The 25,929-nt window shown below is 42.1% G+C and overlaps 1 protein-coding gene across 6 annotated transcripts; it reads right to left on the minus strand.

Annotated features, from left to right (window-relative positions):
* Window positions 1–1,244: 1,244 nt before the first annotated feature.
* Window positions 1,245–25,189, minus strand: Scoc (short coiled-coil protein). 6 transcript variants are annotated; one of them, NM_001039137.3, is made up of 4 exons: window positions 25,014–25,149; window positions 4,738–4,809; window positions 4,306–4,389; window positions 1,245–2,793 (listed from the first exon to the last, which is right to left on the minus strand). In NM_001039137.3, exons 1-4 carry the CDS (start codon window positions 25,090–25,092, stop codon window positions 2,651–2,653), a joined length of 378 nt encoding a protein of 125 aa, NP_001034226.1. In that variant the 5' UTR covers window positions 25,093–25,149; the 3' UTR covers window positions 1,245–2,650. The 6 variants fall into 6 exon arrangements, with proteins under 6 accessions (NP_001034226.1, NP_001272921.1, NP_062682.1 ...); NM_001285992.1 differs by lacking the exon at window positions 25,014–25,149 and adding an exon at window positions 9,175–9,415 and having other exon boundaries at window positions 4,306–4,386; NM_019708.4 differs by lacking the exon at window positions 25,014–25,149 and adding an exon at window positions 9,175–9,415.
* Between the last annotated feature and the right edge of the window lie 740 nt (window positions 25,190–25,929).

The following is a 25,929-nucleotide window of genomic DNA, read 5'->3' on the forward strand; positions in this document are numbered from 1 at the left end:
CCAGGGCCAGCTCTCCCACCTGCATTTCAGTGGGCCCTAAGGTAGTTGCCTCTGTTACAGAGTCAAGTCCTAGAGAAAAAAAGCTTGAGTCAGGGCTAGAAGAAAGTTTGACTGTCCCTGACACACAGACTGAGAGTACAAAGATAAAAGGTTTCAAAGCAAGATGGCTCAAGCTAGGGTACAGTCCAACTACATGAGCTTGGTCCCCAGAACTCACATGGTGGGAAATAGGACAGACTCTTGTAGGCTGTCCTCTAACCTCAGTGCATATAGCAAACAGATGGAAGAGATGTAAACTAGGTAAAAGGCTTCAGTTTTTTTGTTTGAGAACGCTATACTAGCCAAAACAAAACAAAACAAAACCCTTGAGCTTGACTTAAAATAAGGGGCACCAAGCTCTTGCCAACAACTGGACGGTTTTCTCAACCTTAGGGGTGGAGGTGGGGTGGGTATGGAATAACTTTGAAGGGGAAAGCCACAAAAGCTAGTGAGAAAGGAAAGCCTTGGTCAGAGTCAGGGTCTATATCCAGGGACTTGTGTCCAAGTTCCATTCCACCACTGCCTCAGATCTAAGTGTCTCTACTCCACATCGCACACTGAGAGCTTTCTACTTGGCTATCCTGTCCCATAATACTCTAGACCAGGGAAAAAGTGAGAACAGATAAACTGAGGGACCTCAAGGGAGATCTTGGATTTTAAGCTCAATCCTTAGCTGGATTGGGGCACGGAGGTGGGGTGCTGGAATGCTTTCTCTGTGAGGAAACATAGTTCCAGAGACTTTGTAGCAAGAGATCAAGCTGTGGCTAGGACTGCTAGGACAAGTCCTTCACTTCCTCCCACATGGAAGAAATCACACTGCTCAGCCAATCCGAGGCTTTGGATGTAAAGAGGCCTGGACCATTTCAAGACAGAACTCTTCATACCTAGATTCTGGGCACTCACAAACTCTTTCCTGTAAATAGAATGAATAGTGTAACTGATGATGCAGAAGCCATGACAGAACAATCTATGCAGCAGAGCCCTCTAGCCTGGGAACAAGTGAGGGGAAGGAGCCTAACCCTAAGCCAGCCCCCTTCCCTAGAACTTCAATAAAGGGTAAGCTTCTGCAACACTGTGCTACTAAAGACTGCCCTGTAGCAGTCTTGGGTGCTTAAATAAGATACACTATTACAATGTGATACTGCAAACCCTGGATACCCAATGCACATGTACTTAGCAAGTGTATCAAAACACACACACACACAAAACCTCTGAAACAGCTTTTTATTAAACAGCAAAGCAGAACTTGAACACAATTTTAAATATCTGTAACAAGGTCACAAAAGGGTTGCAAAATGTCTGCAATGTGAGGATTACACATCCATATAGCTAACGTCACTCATCAAGGCTTACATTAATACATTAGATAATTCCACAAGTCAAAGCAGCCCAGCCTAAGAGCCACCAGCTGCATTAGTGGATCTTTCCTATTATAAGACTTCACTATTATTTCTGATATCAGCTCCTTATCAAATGGAAGCTACAAACTAAATTTTTAAAATTTGTTAAAAGAATGACTAAAATTCTGCAAACTAAGTAGTTGAGTTTACAGAAATTCTGGGAAAACAACTGAGATAAAATACCGAGGTTAATAATTATCACATATACAAAACTCTTATATTCATGATTCTGATATTAATATACTCTCAATTAATTTTGCAAAAGTTCATTTCCTGGGTACAAATAAACTTTGAGACCAAACTCTTAACTAGTCTCTCTTAATCCACTTACATTAGACTCAGTCCACTTTCATATATGTCCCCAAAGTGCAGCTGTGGGCCAGAGGTAATACACATTTAGAGGGAAAACACTGCGAGCTGGTTATTTCTGTTAATCCAGTTTTCCTTCTTATTCCTATCTTTTCTCAAGTTTTTTGTTTGTTTGTTGTTTTTTAATTTCTCACACACATATGACCAGCATTCCTATCTTTTCAACACCAAATGAACTATTTTATGCAATAGGGAGTTTTTAGCTTCTCAGTGTGGCAGTTTACATTTCAAAGAAAACTCTTCATTTTCTATAGCTTCAATCTACTTTCGATTGATTAAAGAGAAACCAGCAATCCTATCTTATTACTAAATATCACAAACGGCAAGCCTTAGATAAGAAAGTGTCTTATTTTGGTTAAGTGTCAACAATTCTAGTTTAGGTTACTCTTGTAGGAGAAACTGCTGAAGTTACCGTCAGGGAGGGAGATGGGAGAGGCACAAGACGGTGCACAAGGTACAGAAGCTGTGCATTCAGTACATGGTTTTGGTCACTTTTCACAACATGGTTATTTTTTTGTATATTTTACTAGTTAGGCTTATGATAAAAGACAGTGCTAAACCTATATATATATAAGCAAATTGGCAAAACATTCATCTTCAAGTTTCATAAATATCTGTAATTCTAATATAAAGTCTCTACATGTGCACATTTTCATAGACTAACGTATACATATAGCGTTAACTCAGAGATGCTCCTGTTCAGCATTAGTGTTACCTAGATGTGACATTCTCTTTATAAATACTCAGGGAAGAACAAAGATACTCTAACTTTTGGATCATATCCAAGCCTTAAGGGGGAAGAAAAAAAGCAGCAATCCATAGAAGAGAGGGAGGTGAGCCCTTTACTTCCTTTTGCTTTTTGTATCAGTTGTTTGAAAAACACTAGAAGCAGACATGAGGTTTTCTATATATTGTCCGAGAACTTGATTTTCCGACTTTAGCTTCAGATTTTCTTCCTTAACTGCATCTACTCTTGCAGAAAGATCTGTATTCAAAATAAATAAATAAAAATACAATTACCAATAAAAATCATGGCAATGACTCCATGTTACAAATGCAGACCAGGCTGTGGGGTGACTCAGTGCTACAGCCCTTGCCTAGCATGTGTGATACCCTGAATCTGATTCGTAGCACTAACAACAAATAAATATCACAATTTGTAAGTTTTCTGTTTTTTTTTTTTTTTTTAATTCAGGTTATTGGGGGAAAGGCTTAGGTTAAAAAAAAACCTTGTACTGAGTACAAATCAGAAGACGGTGATTGTTAACAGTGTTTGCCATGGGACTCGGGAGTCTGTAGAGAGCATTTCTTTTAACTCTTGAGGTGGTTAAGAAAACATTGCATTTCTAAAGTATGCCTGTCCTCCCACACATAATGGTCATGTCTTTACTGGAAATGTTTAAGATGCAGAGCTTAACACAACTGGATTCCTAAGTTGGATAAAAGATCCAAGCAGCTGATCTTTTTATAGTTTTATATTAGTTAAAAATTCAAGAGATATAGATTCTAATGGACAAATAAAAAATTATGTCCATTCACATATTTAACAAATGTATATTGACCAACAGAAGCAGACACCATTCTAGAAGCAACAGAGAAAAACATGGTTGTATGTGGGCACCTGTGACTCAGTAACATGGGGCCCAGGTATCAAGAGTCACAACTTTTCTAAAGAAAAAGCAAAAATGGCTAAGGGTCATAAAAGCAGATTAGAAAGCACTTTTTAGAGTTAACTCTTTTGCTGCAGGTAATTTGACCAGAGTTCTGAAGGAACTCAGGAAACGGGCCACACAGATAGTAACTAAAGGAAGAGATTTAGAGCAGCATTTAAAGTGATTACAGAGACTCAGAACAGCAACACCCTGTGTTCCCAAATAACCTGAAGTGGGATGTATGACTGCTACTGCCAAGTGAAAGGCTACTGCTCACTTTGTGCCACAAACAAACAAAACCACCCCAATACTTAATGTCATTAAACATCAAAAACCAGGTAAGTGGTAATATTAATTTTATGGAAGGAAGTTAAAAAATGAAGAAAAAAAAACCTCTAAGATCAATTTTAATCTCTAAAGGTAGTGTTTCTTTTCATTTCAATAGAGAGTTCTTGAAACAAGCTTAGTAACACATTGCCAGAATTTAAAAAAAGCTCTCACACCAAGTCAGCACATTTGAAGGCCTTAAGAGAACACTGACTGGTCTGAGTGGGGCACATGTGTCCTGTAAACCACAGCCAAACCGCAGACAGCAGGAAGAGAGAAAAAGAATGACTGGAGCAGCAATGTGACTCTCTGGGTAAAGATACTGCCACCCAAACCTCATGCCCTGAGATCAAGTTCAAGATCCATGGGACAGAAGCACTGGAAGTTACCCTCTGACTTCCACAACAGTGCTCTGCTATGTGCATCTACCATACTGACAAATAAAAAAATATATATATTAACATGGACTTTGAAGTTAACTAGATGCCATTCATTAAAACTACTAAATGCAATCTAACCTTCAAGTGTGTGTTGGAGTTCCAACACCTGATTAATAAGTCGAGTCTTTTCTTCCAGTTCCACCTGATTTTCAGCATCAACTGCTGTAATAAAAAGTGTTAAATTTACCATTAATAAACATTGTGTGAGGTGTGGCATGTAACACTTAAAATTCTGCAGAACATTGTATAACCATTATCTTAACTGTCTTAACACAGTCCTTAATTGACTGACACAGACCCTCTACTTCACAGCATTAAGCAGAAAATAAGAAATGAACTTGCCACACAGTTACAGAATGGAAGCCACCTTGGATGCTTCCTAAAGTGAAGGGAAGAAGTTAGCCAAGACCTAAGCTCTAAAGACTGATTCTCAGCTCTTTCCATGGCTTCATGAAGCATAACTATCCAGCAAGCCACAGCATCCACAAAGCCAGAGGATGAAGACCTCACCGTCCATGTCAGCATTCATCATCTTGGGTAGCAGACTTTCAGCCCTCGAACGCCAACTCTTTAAAGAATGGTCTGTAAGAAGAAAAAGAACCATAACAGTAAAATGCACGCTTGTTTTGCAGAAGACAACATCTTCTGAATGCCCACTCTCCATGCTTTACTGCTCGGAAGTATTAAGTGTGTATGCATACATCAGCAAAGGACAACTAGTTCCAGAGAGAAGCATAAGGACAGATGCTGCTGAGCTGCTCAGTAATCAAGACTCTGACGTTAAATGCTGCACTTATATCATGTGGCATGTGCTAGCAAAGGGAGATGGAAATGCAAATACTCAAAACAGGAAACATCTTAACTGCAATCTTGGGAAATTAGGATAATACTTTTAAAGAAGTATTCAGAAACATTGTAAATCTTTTAAGGACAATTACAAAGAGAAGCAAAGGTACACACATAAAAGTCTTCCTGAGAAAGAATGCCCAGGGTACAAATATGAAAGTGGACTCTCAGGCAGCTCTCTCTGAAAGCTATTGAGCATCCTTACATAGCACTACTGAACAACTGTAAAGTTAAACACACTACCCAGTGCACAGGAGCCTGCTCTCTCACACTTTCTACCTCAGTTTACAGTCTCTGTCCTTCAGAGAAAGTAAATTACCAGGGTTTTGTTTATTTGTTTGTTTTAATTCTATTTTTAAAGTTATTCAACCTATTAATAGTATTTGAAAATCACGAAGAATTCTTCTAGTCAATCAAATGTATGAAACACTGCATGGTCATTTTTTGAAAGTAGTATTCCTTTCCATTTAAACAACATTCAATTTTTAAACTGACGTAAAGTTGCTTTGCATGTACATTTATGTCATGTACATGTTTATGTGTCTGTGCATGTCTGTGCATATGTAGAGGCCAGAAGGCAACTTTGGCTGTTTCCCTCAATCCTTCTTCCACTGTTTTGTTTTATTTTTAAGACCTTGAACCTGGAATTCACTGGTTCAATTAGTGTTTGTGAGCAAGCTGCAGAGGTCTTACCTCCATCTCCCAAATACATGCACACTGCCAAGCCTGGAATTTGTTGGTTCACTGAATGCAGCACACGTGTACACACACAAACACACACAACCTTACACAATTATTTTGTAACTTACCAGCTGCCCTGGCTCTGAAAGGAACATTATTCTCTGAGATCTTTAAAAGACTTTTCTTTGAAAAATCACAGGAATCTCAATGCCTGTGTGTATCCAGCTTGTTAGTGAGAACCTTTTATAATTTAAATCCAGAATGCAGAAAGGGGAGAAGAGACAGTAAGACTTCAGGGATATAGCAAGTGCCAGCCCAGGATTAATTTAAATTATCCTTGCATGTTCACACTGTATCTTCTAAGACTTCTTCTCGAGACAATGTTTACTTTAGCACAGTGATTAAAAATCCTCACTCTTTATTTAGGCTCTGAAATTTGGTCAAGTTAAAAAATCTCAGCCTCAAAAGACACTGTCAATAAGTCAAAAAGGTCACCAGTTGGAACATCTTCTGGATATATGCCCAGGAGAGATATTGCTGGATCTTCCAGTAGTACTATGTCCAATTTTCTGAGGAACCACCAAACTGATTGGGAAAGGATCTTTACCAATCCTAAATCCGATAGGGGACTAATATCCAATATATACAAAGATCTCAAGAAGCTGGACTCTTGAAAAATCAAATAGCCCTATTAAAAATGGGGTACAGAGCTAAACAAAGAATTCTCAATTGAGGAATGCCGAATGGCTGAGAAGCACCTGAAAAAAATGTTCAACATCCTTAATCATCAGGGAAATGCAAATCAAAACAACCCTGATATTCCACTTCACTCCAGTCAGAATGGATAGGATCAAAAATTCAGGTGATAGCAGATGCTGGCAAGGATGTGAAGAAAGAGGAACACTCCTCCATTTCTGGTGGGATTGCAAGCTGGTACAACCACTCTGGAAATCAGTTTGGTGGTTCCTCAGAAAATTGGACATAGTACTACTGGAAGATCCAGCAATATCTCTCCTGGGCATATATCCAAAAGATGTTCCAACTGGTAATAAGGACACATGCTCCACTATGATCATAGCAGCCTTATTTATAATAGCCAGAAGCTGGAAAGAACCCAGATGTCCCTCAACAGAAGAATGGATACAGAAAATGTGGTACATTTACACAACGGAGTACTACTCAGTTATTAAAAACAATGAATTTATGAAATTCTTAGGTAAATGGATGGATCTGGAGGATATCATCCTGAGTGAGGTAATCTAATCTCACACACTGATAAATGGATATTAGCCCAGAAACTTAGAATACCCAAGATACAATTTGCAAAACACATGAAACTCACAAAGAAGGAAGACCATAGTGTGGGTACTTCATTCCTTTTTAGAATGGGGAACCAAATACCCAAGGAAGGAGTTACAGAGACAAAGTTCAGAGCAGAACCTGAAGGAACGACCATCCAGAGACTGCCCCATCCCATGTTTATGGGATCCATCCTATAAACAATCACCAAACCCAGACACTAGGCAGTTGCCAACAAGAACCTGCTGACAGAAGCCTGATATGGCTGTCTCCTGTGAGGCTCTGCCAGTGCCTGGCAAATACAGAAGTGGATGCTCATAGTCATGCTTTGGACTGAGCACAAGGTTCCCAATGAAGGAGCCAGAGAAATACCCAGAGAACTGAAGGAGACTGAAGCCCCATAGGAGGAACATCAATATGAACTAACCAGTAACCCCAAAGTTCCTTGGAACTAAACCACCAAAGAAAACACATGGGTAGAACTTGTGGCTCTAGCTATATACGTAGCAAAGGATGGCCTAGTCGGCCATCAATGGGAGGAGAGGCCCTTGGTCCTGTGAAGTTTCTATGACCCAGTATAGGGGAATGCCAGGACCAGGAATGGGAGTAGGTGGGTTAGGGAGCGATGGGGGAGGAGATCTTCGGAGGGAAAACTAGGAAAGGGGATAACATTTGAAATATAAAAAAAGAAAATATATAATTAAAAAAATCTCAGCCTCAGCATCCTCATCCATAAAATGGGCCTAATAACTGCATCTTATGGGTTTGTTCTGGGAATTTAATACATCCAGCTATGTGTTTGTGTACTTAGTAAGTATTCAACAGATGTTAACAGACCTTCTCATCTCTACTCTCTTGTTTTGACCACAGAAGAAACTTTAGAAAAATCATGTGGCCAAAGGCCTCATATTAGAACTCCTGGCCTAATCTGAGAGTGGCTTAATTCACATCACAGTAGTCCATCCAGAATCAAGGATATAGTCAATGTCCACTCTGCTTTTCCCATCATTCCACCTCGGCTGGCCTTAACATCTCAGATATGAGTTTGACATTTCCCTAATATCCTTTCAAACTCAACCACCAGACTTCTCTTGAACCTGCAATTAATGTTTTCCATCCATCATCCACTCACCAGCAATAGTTTTTTAAATTTAAAAGTCCAATGCACTACAGGAATGCACTGAACACTTTACATATATAGTTTTATCACAACAGAAAGAAAATGCAATTCACAGATGTGGATACTAAGCCTTATAAAGGCTAGAGGCCTTGCCTCATGTTTCATAGCCAAGATATTATTAAGGTCCTAAACTGAGTTTGAAAAACTCAACTCCTTTGGCGTTTCCACAAACAAAACAAATATAAAATTTCATCTGCATCCACTCCAGTGTGATGTTTCTAATCTGTTCATGTTCTGCTTTGACATTTTAGGGCTTTCAAAATCGATGGAAATCGAGGAACTACATCGTCAATAAGGATCAAACTTAAGTTAGATCCCCGGGGAGCTAGCTGCATCCAGTTTAATCATTGGAGCATACAGACACTAGGATTCCTACGCACAGCTTTGAGTCGCAGAAACGGATAACGGTTTGGGGACCTCTGTCCTTCTGGCTATTGCGACGTCTGTCTCTGGTGGTGTAACAGAAACCTTGGCTTTTCGGGAAACTATGATTTCTCCTTCCCAAACCTTACTCCTCAATATTTGTTCCGCAGGACGCCTGAGAAAAGCTGACAAAGAAACAAACCCAGGTTCTAGCAAAGACGTCCCACCCCAGACATGCACGGGCCACCACGCCTGCAAAGCAATCCTAGCACTCGAGAGGCTGAAGCAGAAGAATTGCGGCGAACTGGAAGGTAGCTCGGGCAGCAGAGCGTCTTCTCCTACTACCCGGTCCCATCGCACCCCCACGGCGTCCCGGTCCCGCACCGCCGGGCTCTTCCCACTGAGCCCGCGGCGTGGGGCCGGGAAGGTGGCTGCGCAGCGCTCGGCGGGATGTCGGGCCTCGCGGCGCCGCAATCCAGCACCCAGGCCGCCGCCCGGGTTCCCGTTCCATCCCGCCCCGCCCCACAGGGCCTCGGCGGTCTCCCAGGCCCAGCCCTCGCCGCCCCGAGCCGCCTCACCTTGCGTCTGAAGCGCCGGGAAGAGGCGGGATGGGTAGGAAGCCTCAGGCCGCGCGGCTCTCCGACCAACTGACAGCGTCAGCCCCGCCCTTCCCGCCCACGGAGCGTGCGCCGAGCGAGGAGGCGTCCTCCCACCAATCCTAACTGGAAATTGCACGCCTGCGCACTGGCTGCTGGACGCCTCGACAGGCCTGTGGCAGAGCACCGGGGTCCACCTTTGCCCTAACAAAAGGGCATTGACGACCAATCAGGATTTTTGGGCGTGTCCTAAAAAAGCAGCGACCAATCACGGCGCAGAAGAGAAGATGCGCCTAAGAAAGCGGTCCTCGCTGAGCATCTTTTGTCTCGCCAGGAACCTGGAAAGTGGGGTGGAAAGTCACTCTAGGTTAAAAAAAGAGAGACGGGGAGAGAGGGAGGGAAACAGAGACAGAATTTCTGGAAATTGCCGTGACCAGACTCTAGGAGAGAGATATTTCGTTCACATTCAAGAACAGAGTGAGCAGAACAGTGCAGCGCCCTCCCCCCTCGATTCTAAAAGCACGGTTTCCTTTTTCCCCACTTCTAAAATTAGATAACGCACAAAGCATATACCATTAATGGATGTTTCTCTTCGTACCCCATATTCAGGACAATTTTTAAACTTCCGTTCACCCGACCACGTCATGATTCCTTAGATCAGCAGTCTCCTGATCTCAGTCTCAGAAAACCCAAGGCTTAATTAAAATTGTGTTTCTTATTCAAGTGTACATGTACAATGCCAGACTTTGGGTTGCTAGGTGATTTTCGTGACACTTCATTATAACCTAACCTTTGAAACAAGTATCTTGCTGTTAGCGGTCAGTGACCACAGTATATTCTTACCTGCAAAGCATTCTTGCTTTGACTTTATCAAAACCTCTGAGCTGTAGAGGCCAGCTTACAAATACTTTCTTCTTGGCTTTTCTTTCTTATATAAGGTTCTATTTTTAATTGCATGAATATGTAGCGGTGTGTATGTACTTGCTTGTGCCTGTGCAAGGTGCCTGCAGATGCCAGAAGAGGGAATCAGACCCCTGGGATTGGGGTTACAGGTGGCTGTGAACCATTTGGTGAGGATGATGAGAACTCAACTCAGCTTCCCGTGAAAGAGCAATAAGTACTGTTAACTTCTGAGCCATTTCTACAACTCCCGGGTATCTTAAACCAATCAAGCAGGATTTGCTAACACGTGACCGTAATCCTTTATAAATAAAGTACCTACCATTTAGTGTTTGAGACGAAAGTATTAGGCTTGGACTACAATTCAGGATTTGAAGGAAGGAGAATATGGGAAGAGAGGGAAACCCCAGGTAACGCTAAGAGGAGTGCCAACAAAATAGAATGAATATGGGCAACATTCAAAGAAGGATGGGATTTTCCAAGATAGTGAAGAACACACTTTCTTTTCAAATGCACATGGGCCAGTCATAGAAATGGGCCTGAAAATTTGTTTTTGGTTTTAATTTTTTATTGTATGTATATTTTACTTGCATTTATTTCTCTGAAACACTTGGGTACCTGGTGCCTGAGGACGCCAGAAAAGAGTGTTGGATCTCCTGGAACTGGAGTTACAGACATTGTGAGCTGCCATGTATGTAGGCGCTGGAAATTGAACCTGGATCCTCTGGAAAAGCTGCCAGTGCTCTTAACTGCTGAACTATCTCTCCAACCCCTTCTTTTTTTTTTAATTATATGTATGTGTATATGTATGTATATGTGTGTGTGCATGTGTGCCAGTGTGCACATGAGTGATGAGCCCTCTGAACCCAAACAGGGTGTTATCTGATTCTCTGGAGCTGGAGTTACAAACTTTTGTGAGCCATGCAGCATTGGTGCTATGACCCAAACTTGTGTTCTCTACATAGGAACAGTTCTTGATCACCTCTCCAGCCCCCCAACTGATCTGTTGCCTGAAAAGAAACATCAATAAATTTAGAATAGCTTACACAGTTGGAATCATACAAATTATTTTCTCTGCCTACCTAGAAATTAAGTTTGAAATCAAGAAGAGATATTTTGAAATTCCTGAATAACTGGAAATTAAAATACATACTTCAAGCAAACTGTGAGTCATGGGGTCAGTCGTGGAAAAATATTTTAATTAGGTTTAAATATGAACATATCAAAAATATTTTAATTAATGTGAACATACCAACATATTTAATTAAGTTTAAATGTAAACATCAAAATGTGTGGATGCAGCTGAAGGAATGCTTAGGAACTTTTTTTTTTTACTATTACAGGCTTATTTGGGAAATCAAGGAAGCTTTCAAATAATAAATCTAAGTGTTCCCTTTAAGAAATTAGGAAAAGGCCAGGTGTGGTGGCGCACGCCTTTAATCTCAGCACTTGGGAGGCAGAGGCAGGCGGATTTCTAAGTTTGAGGCCAGCCTGGTCTACAGAGTGAGTTCTGTATATGTGTGTGTTCTGATGCTAAATTGAAGTCCCATCAAGCCAAGCATGTGCTTTAACACTGAATTAAAACAGTGGGTTGGGTTTTGTTTTTTGGGTTTTTTTAAATGGTAAAATTTACAATCAAGGAAAATTCGTCCAGAAAAAGAGAAGGAGACATTACAAATTACCAATATCAGTGATGAAAGCCTGTAGATGTCAAAGACTATAAAGCTACTACAGCAGCCTTGGAGCAGGATCTAGAACTTGGAGGAAACTGGTGATCCTTTGAAAGAAAAAAACACCACCAAAGCTCACAAGAACAGGTGACACCCAGAGCCCATATCTCTATTTTAAACTGTCAGTGATCTGTTCCCACAAAGAACATTCCAGATCCAGAAGGATCTGTGGTAAAATTTTCCAAATGTTTAATAAAATTCAACTCTGTACAAAGTCTTCCAGGAAACACAACAGGAGAGACCATTCTCCAACTCAATGTAAAAAGCCAGCCTCCTGCTAAGACAGTGGTTCACAACCATTTCACAGGGATCCCCTAAGAGCACTGAAAAATGCTGCGGGAAATATTAAAAAAAAAAAAAAAAAAAAAAACCAACGAACCGGCATGTTCCCGAGTTTGTGCCTCTGCCTCGGTGGCCTGGCTGGTCATGAACTGATAGGCAATAGACATTTCTGAAAACCAGGCTATCTATACAAAGTAATCTGGACTGTTCTCCGTTAACTACTCTCAGCCATTTCTAATTAAAATAACTGAAAACACCCTAGCAATAAACTCAGAGCCATGAATTTGTTATTTGGCCCTTAACTCACAAGTTTAGTCCTCTCAGATCAGTTTTATAATAACAGTAATAGAAGGGCTGGGTCTAAGCCCTGTACTTTAAAATTTTTAGTATCAATAGAAGAAATTTATACCAATGAAAACCTTGACTTTGCATCAAAATAAATTCTGTACCAAAATAAGAAATTATGACTTCAGCTTAGTAACAATTAAAAAGATTTCTACCAAATGAGATTATGGCTATGCAATCAATTCTAGCTATTCCTCCCTGCTCCAATTATGGCCATTTCTACATTCACTAGAAACACAACCTATAATAACCCCCTCCAGCCCCAAAGCCCAGGGAACTGGGATGACAACTCTTCATAACTTCTTCAAGCTGAATATGGGCTTTGAGATATTTTTGAGGTGGGGGCAGAAGGGTAGGGAAAATGGAGGAGTTGGTTGACCTTAAGAAGGCCACACCAATGATTGTATTAGTCTCTGATGTCTGTGTCCTGACTGGATCCAGCTGAAAGTCCAAGACATCAGGAGTTCAGCATGTCTGACAAGTAGACTTGCCAAGGCTCTATGTTCTGTAATATACAAATCTCAAGACAATGTTTTAGTATCATCGAGATAACCTTTTTGTTTGATTCTCTGGAATCTAGTTCTTCAGGGGGTCTCCCTCTATCAAATCTGATCCACATAACTCTGGAAGGTGTAAATACCTTAATCACCTTTTCCAAAAACACAAAGACAAAACCTTTTTCTCAAATCAGCATAGCCTTGAGCCAGTGATCAGAAAACCCTTTATTTACACCTCTCTCCCAGAGGGATAACATAACCACAAAACTCAAAATCACACCCATTTTGAAAATCAAAACACTAAAACAAATGAAGTAAACTAAGATACTGCATGTGCCTATACAAGGTCTTTCCTATCTTGCCAAGCAGGAAAAGACACTGAAAATTGTAGTGGAGCCCATGTTAGCAGAATATGAGCTTCCTGTGGCTAGTTAAATAATCTATACCATCTTTCCATTTGGCTCTCTACCCAGAGCCACAGACATATTTTATTAATATCTGTATAATATCTGCCTGTTGAACTCTCTACCTGGAGCCACAGACATAGATAATTAATACCTGTTCAAAGCAGGCAATGATTATCACTATACAGTCTACTCTGGAGTCAGTGACTAATATATCCTAGTTCAAATTAAAACAATCCAAAACAAATTAAGTAAACTAAAATATTGTATGTGTCTATACTTAGGCCTTTCCTATGTTGCCAAGAGGATATAAAACCCAGTATTCCTGTGGAGCCAACGTTAGACAGAATGTGAGTATCCTGCGAGGCAAATAAAGCAATTTTATACCATCTCTCTGCCTAGAGCAGCCAACTTGTTATACCATCGGCTCTCTGCCAGGAGCCACAGACATTTGTTTTATTAATACCTGTTCACTGCCCTCTCTACTTGAAGTCAGTGGCTAGTTTTCCCTATCCTGGTTCTGAACTGCAGGCAAAATCCCCCAGGTGATTCGGACAAGTCTGTATATAAGTCTATCCTAAAAGCAAATAATCCCAATTTTATAAATTCATAGTTAAATCAATCTCTGCCCCAAGAAATAGGCAACTTCCATTCTACAGCTCTCTGACTCAGAGCAGCCTTCAGTCCCCACAACAGGGGACCTCAGAGCCTGCATTTTATGTTTCAATCTGCTGTGATTGAATCCACGTGACTCATCTCAGCACTACCCAGCTACTCACTTTAAAAAAGAAGAAGAAGAAGAAGAAGAAGAAGAAGAAGAAGAAGAAGAAGAAGAAGAAGAAGAAGAAGAAGAAGAAGAAGAAGAAATAAAACCCTAACTCTTGAGTTAATGATCTTAAATTTCTAGTGGATTCTTGCCCAACACGTTGGGTGCCACCTGTTGCAGAAAATATTTTAAAAATAGAACCAACTTGTTCCCGCTCTTGTGCCTCACAGGATAGCATGAGGACAAGATGTAGCTACGAGTGTCTCCCAGTTTCAATGATGGATCCGTAAGGATTCGCCACTGGAGGATTTAGATTTAATAAGGTTTACCAGATTAGGATTTTAGTTGCTGTGCCCAACGATTGAGTTACCATCGTTTCTGAACTAAGTTTGTATTGTGTTTTCCTTCAGGCGGCAGCTTGTCTGGGTTCAAGAGAGAAAGGTATGGTGGCAAAGTGTGGGTTTACCAGATGTGCACCACAAAGACCATGAGGGACTTGAAGCACAGGGTTGATGTGGTAGTGACCCACCAGTGGGAACTTAGCAAGCTGGATAAAGAGATTTTGGAGCTCTGAACCAAGAGTCTCCACGAAATAAAAACAGGTCAGCCATTGCCTGCCAGTGCAAGGCTGGCCAGGCTGCCAGGGCAGAGGCACAAAAGTGGGAACATGCCAGTTCCATTTTTTAAATATTTTCCGCAACAGAAAAACATAGATATTTACAATTCACAACAATAGCAAAGGTACAATTATGAAGTAGCAACAAAAATAAATTTATGGTTGGGGGTCAGCACAACATGAGGAGCTGTGTTAAAGGGTCATAGCATTAGGAAGAATGAGAACCACTGAGCTAAGAGTAAACATGGAAGATCAGAGTGGACACAAAAGGCCTTAACAGATGCTCAGAAAATCCTGCAGCGAGACAGACTGAATCACTGGGATTCCTACCCATGGCAAGGAAACTTACGGTCTAAAGCTGTAAGTTCTACAAGTCCATAAGGTACAAAGGACCCAGTGTAGACAGAATCGTTCCTCAAAGGAAGAGAGGGCACACCCTACATTATCTCAACACTTATTTTTAACCTAATTTAATGAAATCAATAATGGTGTTGGTATAAAGATGTCCATACAGAAACAAAACCGAATAGGGCCAGGAAGAAGTGCACGCATTGATTCATATAGCTAACTGATTCTCACAGTGGTATCAAAGCAATCTCATGGAGAGAGGCTTATCTTCAACAATAATGCTTCAACAACTAGATATCAATATTGGGAGGTAAGCCTGAACTTGTACCTCACAGCATACACACACACACACACACACATACACACACACGCACACAAACACAATGTTAATTCAAATGGACATGGTCTAAAATGAAAGCTTAGATTATCAGTTTTTAGAAGATAGAGAAATCTTTATCAGAATTATACTGGAAAATCTTTTTTAACTTTTTAAAAAGATTCTATTTATTTTATGTATCTGAGTGCTCTATCTGCATGCACACCCGTGTGCCAGAATATGTATGAAGTGTTGCTTTGAAGAGCACAGAGAAACCAGGGTTATAATTTTACAACAAAATGGTCCCACTAGGTAGCAAAGCTCTAAAATGCTGGGTTGCTAAAAAGATTTTCTTCAAATTGTCCTAAGTCTCATTGTAATCTACGAGCTGAGATAGACTCTCAGTAACCCTGTGAGATAAAAGAGGTCAGTTTTTGGAGTTCCCTCAGCTTCTGTCAAAGTCTGGGATCTTAAACCACTTGTGAGCTGATGGGCATCTTGTTTTACGGCTGCTGAGAGGCCTGGGCGAGAGACTCGACCCTCCTTACACCCCTGCATGAACTTCATTCTGGGTTCCCCGTCCACGTCTCTGGGTGTCGGGAGGCTGCAGCCGGCCTCCATATGTAGTGTGTTGTGATACAGGGCCAGAACCTTGATCTTGGAGATCTATTGCTTCTCCAGAAAGTGTAGCAAGCTTTTCTTGGCCCAGGGCTGGCCCAGGCATTGAACAGTTACTCTGGAAACACTGTCCATTGAAGTCTGAGAAAGGGCTTCATACTCTTGATATGCCCACAAAAATACAGTGACCCCCAGGGTCCATGGCCCCTAGAGTCCATGGTAGCACCTCTCTCAGGAACCTTCTACCTGACTTGACTTCAGCTCTGTGGCAAATTCCTGTCCCCACCCCTCCATTATATAGCCCTAGGGAAATTTCTCCAAATGTCTCAGCCCGGGAGGGTTCTTTAAGTTTAAAAAGGAGAAGTCCACTAGCCAGAGGCTGGGCACGCATCAGCAGGAGTGATGGCACTTTAGGAATGCCTGTGGCATGAGTCAGGTGGCCTTTTGTAGCTTACTCCTTCCTGGCCTTTCTTTTACACCATTTAATCTAACTTCTCCACACTTCCAAGTAAGAGCCTTGGCTGGGGTGAGGGCAGTTGGTAATTTACCGAGCTAGCATGAGGACTCGAGTTCAGTTCCTATGACTTGTGGAGACAACCCCATGTGTGGTAGTGAGCACTTTTAATTCCCTTGTTGGGGAAGAGATTGTTAGACCCAGGCTGGGTAGAGACTGTCTCACAAACACTAGATAGAGTGGGCCCCTTAAGGTTGCCCTGTGGCCTCCACAAGCACACTAGAACAGGGATATGTGCACCAACACAGAAACGCATGCACATATGGGGGTGTGAACAAAAACCTACATGTGATTTGTTTTAAACAATTGGCTAAACTGATCATTTCTAACCACAGGGAAATAGGCCCAAACCACCCTCTGCTTGTCCTGGCAAAGGCAGAAAGTTCTGAAAAGCCTTGCCACTAGGGGGCCAAGGCTGGTCTAAAATCCAGCAGGAACAAGTTTAAGTCTTAAGAGAACTTAAGCTATGGGGGGGGGGGGGAGGGGGGGGGAAGAATTCCTGAAGTTGAGCACAGAATCCAGTATGCCTCAGACTCATTCCCAACAAGAGTCATGAACCTGGGTTTTCCTTGTGACAGTGTGAGTGGATCACAAACAAGCAGCTCTCAGTGGGAGGGAACATAGTACACGTCTCTCTCATCCACAGACGAGACATCTGCCTGGATCATTGGTACAATGTCTTTTCCATCCCAAGAGCTTTATGCCAAAATAAATGTTACTAGATATTTGCTAACAGCTCTCATAGATCACAGTCCAATCAGCAGTTTAACATTTCATGCAAATATATTTGTGGTTCTCCTTTAGATTTGGTGTAAAAGGCCTATCATGTCCCCTTAGTGCTGTATTAGGGAAATGACAGCCCTAGGCTCAGGCAGACACATGTTATAATCCCAGCACTTGGGAGGCAGTGTCAGGAGAGCTACAGATTCGTGACCAGCCTGGACTACATGGGCCGACTGCACCTCAAGTCTCTGTCTTAAACAAAGCACATTTACCTTTGCTGTGCCACTTCAGACTACAGAAACAGAATTCAGGTTTTCCCTTTTATGTCCTCAGGGAAAACAGGATAAACAGAAGGGAAGTGTTCTGGCCTGCATGCATAGCAACTGGAGCTGAACAGAAATCCCTGCATCTGATTTCTTATATTCCTGTGTTCTGTCTACAAATGGAGCTCCACTGCCCAGCACCTAAATGCAGTCTTGAAACTCTGTCTGGATGGGTATTCCGCCCTGGGGTCTTCATTTTTCTGAGTTGAGAGAAGCATGGGTGCTTGGCATGAAGGGACAGCACTGGGTTGCCACACTGTCTTTTCCCCTGAGAGTTCAAACTGCTTTCTATCAAAAAAAAAAAAAAAAAATCCCACTGCTTCTCACTGCACCTGGCAGAGGGGCAGAGAGCTCCAGAGGTGGTGGCTGTCCAACTTCATAGAGCATGCAAGGACAGCTAGGGGTTAGGGGGAAGTAACCTCAATAAAAGAAAGAGCCCTAAGGTCTCCATGTTGGGGATGGCACACTACTGACCTCTAGTGGTAAAACTAATTCAAAAACATTTCTTCATACGCAGAACTTTATGCTTCATAATTTATTCATACGTTATGTGACATTTTCTGCTTGTTAAATGACCTTGTCGGCACAGGGAGATTTGTGTTTCTCTACTCAAAAGGCATGATTTTTTTAAATTTCTGATAGAACATTTTAGCCGGTGAGTTGTCAAAAAGATTTGAGAGGTTTTGGGGTTTTTGTTGTTGTTTTCCATCCTGTGTAGAAAATGAGATCAGAAGAATAAAGTCCCCCCGACTCTCTGCAGGATTGAGACTGAAACTCTTTTTTTTTTTTTTGAAACTATGAAACTGTTTTCTTCCTTTTATTTTGAAAATGGTATCATTGGACAAGAATCACAGTTAAATGGAAGTTATGGTTTCATTGTAGAATAATGGTATATAAAAAGTACACTGTCTATTTTTTTTCATTTTTTATTAGGTATTTAGCTCATTTACATTTCCAATGCTATACCAAAAGTCCCCCATATCCACCCACCCCCACTCCCCTGCCCACCCACTCCCCCTTTTTGGCCCTGGTGTTCCCCTGTACTGGGGCATATAAAGTTTGCAAGTCCAATGGGCCTCTCTTTCCAGTGATGGCCGACTAGGCCATCTTTTGATATATATGCAGCTAGAGTCAAGAGCTCCGGGGTACTGGTTAGTTCATAATGTTGTTCCACCTATAGGGTTGCAGATCCCTTTAGCTCCTTGGCTACTTTCTCTAGCTCCTCCATTGGGAGCCCTATGATCCATCCATTAGCTGACTGTGAGCATCCACTTCTGTGTTTGCTAGGCCCCGGCATAGTCTCACAAGAGACAGCTACATCTGGGTCCTTTCAATAAAATCTTGCTAGTGTATGCAATGGTGTCAGCGTTTGGATGCTGATTATGGGGTGGATCCCTGGATATGGCAGTCTCTACATGGTCCATCCTTTCATCTCAGCTCCAAACTTTGTCTCTGTAACTCCTTCCATGGGTGTTTTGTTCCCAAATCTAAGGAGGGGCATAGTGTCCACACTTCAGTCTTCATTCTTCTTGAGTTTCATGTGTTTAGCAAATTATATCTTATATCTTGGGTATCCTAGGTTTGGGGCTAATATCCACTTATCAGTGAGTACATATTGTGTGAGTTTCCTTGTGAATGTGTTACCTCACTCAGGATGATGCCCTCCAGGTCCATCCATTTGGCTAGGAATTTCATAAATTCATTCTTTTTAATAGCTGAGTAGTACTCCATTGTGTAAATGTACCACATTTTCTGTATCCATTCCTCTGTTGAGGGGCATCTAGGTTCTTTCCAGCTTCTGGCTATTATAAATAAGGCTGCTATGATCATAGTGGAGCATGTGTCCTTCTTACCAGTTGGGGCATCTTCTGGATATATGCCCAGGAGAGGTATTGCTGGATCCTCCGGTAGTACTATGTCCAATTTTCTGAGGAACCGCCAGACTGATTTCCAGAGTGGTTGTACAAGCCTGCACTCCCACCAACAATGGAGGAGTGTTCCTCTTTCTCCACATCCACGCCAGCATCTGCTGTCACCTGAATTTTTGATCTTAGCCATTCTGACTGGTGTGAGGTGGAATCTCAGGGTTGTTTTGATTTGCATTTCCCTGATGATTAAGGATGTTGAACATTTTTTCAGGTGCTTCTCTGCCATTCGGTATTCCTCAGGTGAGAATTCTTTGTTCAGTTCTGAGCCCCATTTTTTAATGGGGTTATTTGATTTTCTGAAGTCCACCTTCTTGAGTTCTTTATATATGTTGGATATTAGTCCCCTATCTGATTTAGGATAGGTAAAGATCCTTTCCCAATCTGTTGGTGGTCCTTTTGTCTTATTGACAGTGTCTTTTGCCTTGCAGAAACTTTGGAGTTTCATTAGGTCCCATTTGTCAATTCTCGATCTTACAGCACAAGCCATTGCTGATCTGTTCAGGAATTTTTCCCCTGTGCCTTGTCTGGAATAACAAAAAACCTAGGATAGCAAAAAGTCTTCTCAAGGATAAAAGAACTTCTGGCGGAATCACCATGCCAGACCTAAAGCTTTACTACAGAGCAATTGTGATAAAAACTGCATGGTACTGGTATAGAGACAGACAAGTAGACCAATGGAATAGAATTGAAGACCCAGAAATGAACCCACACACCTATGGTCACTTGATCTTCGACAAGGGAGCTAAAACCATCCAGTGGAAGAAAGACAGCATTTTCAACAATTGGTGCTGGCACAACTGGTTGTTATCGTGTAGAAGAATGCGAATCGATCCATACTTATCTCCTTGTACTAAGGTCAAATCTAAGTGGATCAAGGAACTTCACATAAAACCAGAGACACTGAAACTTATAGAGGAGAAAGTGGGGAAAAGCCTTGAGACTGAAACTCTTAAGGATCCAATCATTCTTTCCAGTTGATGTAAGAGAAACGACCTGATTTACTCCTCTACTCCGAGCAGGCACATTGCCACCATCCTTGCCCAGTGGCACAGTTGTATGTGTGAATGAAGCCAAATCTGTTTCTCTAACTCACACATCCTCTGGTAGACCAACTGGTATTCTTCAGAACTGAACAGGAGGGGCCGTGTGTGCCTGTGGATCTGCACCAAGGCCTGCACATCTAGGGCTTGCACATCTGGGGCCTGCACATGACATCACACTAGCTGAGACCTCAAAGTGGGGGGTCTTTGAAACAGCTGAGTGTATTCTGAATTTGGAAGGTTGTTCACAGTCTTTTCTGCATGCCCAGAAGACCAACTGACTGAATAAATGGACAGTGAATTGTTTGGAATACTCCCAAGAATTATTGCTCATGTTCCTTCCCACTTTGAATCTGAACAGGTTTGAATTGCTTCCTCCCTTGGAATGTGACTTGCTCTGAGGAAAACTCATTACTGAGAATAATAGGACTTCCCAGAGACCTTTGTCCTGAAAAGGCCATGTGTGGGGCTCTGATTGACAGGCTCCAGCAGTGTTGTTGTGAGCTGGAGGAGGGGCTGGTATGGAGGAGTGGAGTAGCTTCCCATTGCTAGCTGCCACAGCTAGCTGAACCAGGATTCGATCCCAAGGACCTCAGCTACAGCCCTTGTAAGCAGCATTATTCAGTGATCATTCCAACTTCAAAAGTCCCCATAGTCTATAGCAGTCTCAACAATGTTAAAAGTCCAAAGTTCAAAGTCTCATCCAATCACTTAACTGTAATTCCCTACAAAATCAAAATCAAAAAAGCAGGTCATGTGACTTCATTATCACAGTATACACATTACCATTCCAAAATGTCATAATGAGGAAATACTGGACCAAACCAAGACCAAAAAACAGATGGGCAAACTCCAAACTCAGCATCTCCATGTCTGATGTCAAAGCACTCTTCAGATCTGCAACTCCTTTCTGATTTGTTGACTGCAATTCAATTCTTTCTCTCTGGCTGGTTCCACTCTCTGTTAGTAGATTTCCTCAGCAGATAGCCCATTGTCATAGCATCTCTAACATCCTGGGATCTCCAAGGCAACTTCAACTTCAAACTTCTTGTTCCAATGTCTGGGATCCACACATGATGTTCTGGGCTCCTCCAAAGGACTTGGGTCACTTCTCCAGCTCTGCCCTCTGTAGCACTCTAGGCTCAGGTTGACGCCACTCCACTGTCGGGCTGTTCTTAGTGGTCGTCCCATGGTTTACTGGTGCTGGGGGTCTTCTGCTGCAACAAGGCTTCACCAATAGCCTCTCATAAGGCTTCCCTCATTGGTGCCAAGCCTCAAATTCTTTGCATGACCCCTTCATGCCTTCAAAACCAGTATCACCTGGATGATTCTTACATATAACCAAGTCTGGCTGAATCACAAGGTACAACCTTGGCTGTCTCTAGAACACTGCTTCTTTGTGCTCTCAGAAAACACTTCCTAGAAGATTTCACCCCAGTGATTCTGGTCTCTTCTTAATCCCCACTAATTTCTTAGCTCCAGGTAACCAATATCAATTGTCCCTGTAACCCCTTATATTCTTGACTCTAAAGCTAGAACCACTTTGTCAAAGCTGCCAAGTTCTACTGTTTGCTAAGGCTAGAACATGACATCCCTTGTTCTACTACATCTTCAGCTGCTTCACCACTGTTTTCAATGATTCCATTCACTTCCTAAGCTTGGCTGTCCTGGAACTTGCTCTGCAGATTGACCTTGAACTCAGAGATCTGCGTGACTCTGTCTCCTGAATGCTGGGATTAAAGGTATGTACCACCACCCTTGGATTTAAGCTTTTCTTCACCTAGAACGTGCTCTGCCCCAGGTTGGCCTTAAACTCAGAGATTTGCTTGCATTTGTGTCCTGGAATTAAAGGTGTGTACCACCATGTCTAGGCCAAAGCTTTTCATGGTCACTATTCCTCAAGATCCAGATCAAAAGTCTATGTCTTCCAACCTCAAGATCTGGATCACAAGTGTGCCTTCCATAACTGGATTGTAATTCATTCCAGATTAAAAGCTCAATGAAAACAATAACCTGGTAATAATACCTAACATGCTATAACTGTTTCTTGTTCAACTGCAAACACAAACAATAAGCTTAGCTGGGTGGGACCTTGCCCTGAGAGCATCACTCCCTGAATCTGTTCCTTTCCTTAAACACATGATCAAGGTCCATTTCATTTCCTGCTGCCCCTTTCATACTTGAACCATACATTTTGCATTTTTTCCCTAAGCTTGCTATGCTTGATTAAAGTGATCTTCATGAGAGTAAACCAGAAGACAAAGTCTGTGCTGGGTGTTCCTGAGACTTTGTCAATGCACTTAAGCTGAGTCTCTTCACCTTAGCCTGAGGCAGACTCGGCAAAGGCAAAAAGCAGCAACATTCTTCACCAAAATATCATAAGAACAATTTCCAGAGTTCAAATCACCCTCAGCACCAATGTCTTTCATATTCCTATAGGGTGGCCTATTAAGTCCCACTTAAAGCACTTAAATCTATTTCCCCTAACAAAACATGGTCAGGCCTATCATAGAAATACCCCAGTTCCTGGTACCAACTTTTGTCTTAGTTAGGGTTTCCATTGCTGTAAAGAGACACCATGACCAAGACAAGTCTTATAAAGGACAACATTTATTCTGGGATGGCTTATACTTTCAGAGTTTCAATCCATTATTATCATGACAGGAAGCACAGCAGCATCCAGGAAGGCATATTTGGAGGAGTTGAGAGTTCTACATCTTTATCCAAAGGAAAACAGGAGCAGACTGACTGTCTTCCAGGAAGCTAGGAGGAGGGTCTCAAAGCCCACTCCCACAGTGACACACTTCCTTCCACAAGGACACACCTACTTAACTAGGACACACCTAAAAGTGCTACTCTGTGGGCCAAACATATTCGAACCACCACAGGTGGCATAAACTTACAGTGAAATAGTGTTCAGCCTTAAAAGAGAAGGAAATCCCTCCAGCTGTGTTAACATGTGAGCTTGGGGTTATCGTGGGGAGTAAAAAATGTCAGACACAGAGGGGCAAATGCTATTCTCTTACTTATAGAGGGAATCTAAGAATGTCAAGCTTACAGGAACAGAGAATAGAAATGTGGGTCAACTGAGGTTGGGAGCCAGGAAGGTGAGGGGAGATACTGGGTAAAAGATTAAAAAATAATGTATAAGGAATGGAGAAATAAATTTAAAATATCTGGTGTAGATTGTGCTGATGGTAAGTAGTAGCAGCACATTTTATACTCCAAACTACTAAGAAGGTGGGTTTGAAATGTTCTCATCATAAGAACAAGCTAGGTAGCTGTATTCTTAACCTACTTATATAATAATTTTATTTGTATATAATAACTAGGGTGTGAGTGCATGAGGTGAAGAAAGAGGGGGAGTGTTTCAGGAAGTCTTCCTTCTTTCAGGCTCAGCCCACTTCACAAGGCACAGAGACTGTGTCCTGGCTTTGTCCAGGCTCTCCATAGGAGCCTCCCAGATCACAGTACGGGGACTTGGCACGCACCAGTTCATCCAGCCCTCTGGAAGCCGGGAAGTGAGCGTCTTCTCTGCCTTTGCTGCTTTCCCACTCTGTCCCCAGACTTACACCTTGTACCTTTCCCTCGATAGGAAGGTACAAAGTACTCTGAATCCCCAGGAGCCCAGCATGTTTATAGCCGGCAGCCAGACTGGTGGTTTGTGTTCATTGTCTGGCTGCACTTCAGAAAGATACTTCCTGAATTAGAATATTTAGGATGAAAGTGAAGAAGCTTGGCTGCATGAAAGAGCGATTGATGTGCGATTGATGTTAGGTATTCAAGCAATTCCTCCAAGCTAAACACAGTAACTCCTGTGACTTAGCTGCAAGCCACAGCTTTCCTGCCATGATTGTGCTAGAGAGACCCAGAAAACCATCATGTCTCACACACATGCGCATGCACGCATGATTATCAGGCTGTATTTCTGGATAGCTCCAGTAACTCATAGTTCAGCGGCATCTCTTTTTCTCTGAGAAGTTGGGTGAGTAACAGTTCTGGGTTTCCACCTCCCATGTTATATTTGGCAAACTTTGTCCTTGCTTAACATTAAACATTTCTAACACAGGTCTTAAAGCTACTTGGAGCATATTTGAGCTTTTTTTTTTTTCAGAAATAAAAAAATATTTGAAAAGGTAGAGAAAAAAATGAACAAAAGTAAAAATAATATCATAGACTTAACAGCAACTTTGAGGTCGCGTTTCCTGAACTAGGAAATGAACACTTTATATTTGTGGGGGGGAGGTCCTTATTTATTTTTTAAAAGTCCATCTGATGAATGTAACCATGGGAACCGTGGCTATCAGTTCATTTAAAAGAAAACCTGCTCGTAAAGACTGACTTTGGTAGCTATATTTTTCAAGTCTTCTCCAAAGTTTTGCTTCTGTAATAAAGGCAATAGAGGTTATATTTTTAACCACCTAGTAGTCCCAGAACTTTCTGTCTGAGCGTCCATCCACACGGTTTTTACCTGTGTCATCTTCAAGAGAAATGCTGGTGAACGTGCTGTCTTCCTCCTCCCCTGTGCTCAATCCGTCCATCTTGCTCATGAGCAATGCCAGCGAGGACTGGCGCCTGCCCCGTGTGTTCACCCTTGAGGACTGGCGCCTGCCCCGTGTGCTCGCCCTTGAGGAGTGGCAGCTGCCTCTTGTGCTCGCCCTTGCTGAATCATTAATAAGTACCCCAGCAGGAGCTATCTGATCCTCCACCTTTCTCAGCCTCTCTCCACTTTCCACTTGAGCTTTGTATTCTCAACCAGAAACCAGACCCAAGTTAAAGAGTTACAGAGCTTCTTCGTGCAAAGCTGCCGGGCACTGCTACCGTAGCCTGGCAGACAATGGTGCCGAGGCTTCAGTCCCACAGTGTGGTTCCTGTGGGGTGGATAGTGGTTTGGTTACAGAGATTATCCAGAAAGCTTTAGGTTGAAACTGAAGGGAAGAGATTGTTTGTTTGATAGACATCTTTTGGATCCATGTTAGAAACCTCCCAGGGACCTGATCAAGAAATTTGCCTGACCTGAAGGGAAAATCACTTAATCTACAGGTGATTCGAGGCTAAGTCTATTGTAAGGGTTGGGTTAAAAGTGAGTGACACATAGTGTGAAATTGATACATGGCATTATGTATGTTTATACATGGCATTATGTGTGTTGATACACAGAATTGTAGGTTGGAGCATTCCTGTGTACATAACTTGCATGTGCCGGCCAAAGATCAGCACTAGCTGTCTTTCTCAGTCTGTCTCCATCTTATATTGTTGAGGCAGGGTCTTTTACCCGAAGCCCACCAATTTGTTAGAGGGTTGACCAGTGAACTGCTGGGACCTGTTTGTCTTCACCCTAGCCCAGTTGCAAGCTTCCATAACCAGCTTTTAGGGTGCTTTAAAAA

The sequence above is a fragment of the Mus musculus genome, chromosome 8, assembly GCF_000001635.26.
Source record: "Mus musculus strain C57BL/6J chromosome 8, GRCm38.p6 C57BL/6J".
Lineage (NCBI taxonomy): Eukaryota > Metazoa > Chordata > Mammalia > Rodentia > Muridae > Mus > Mus musculus.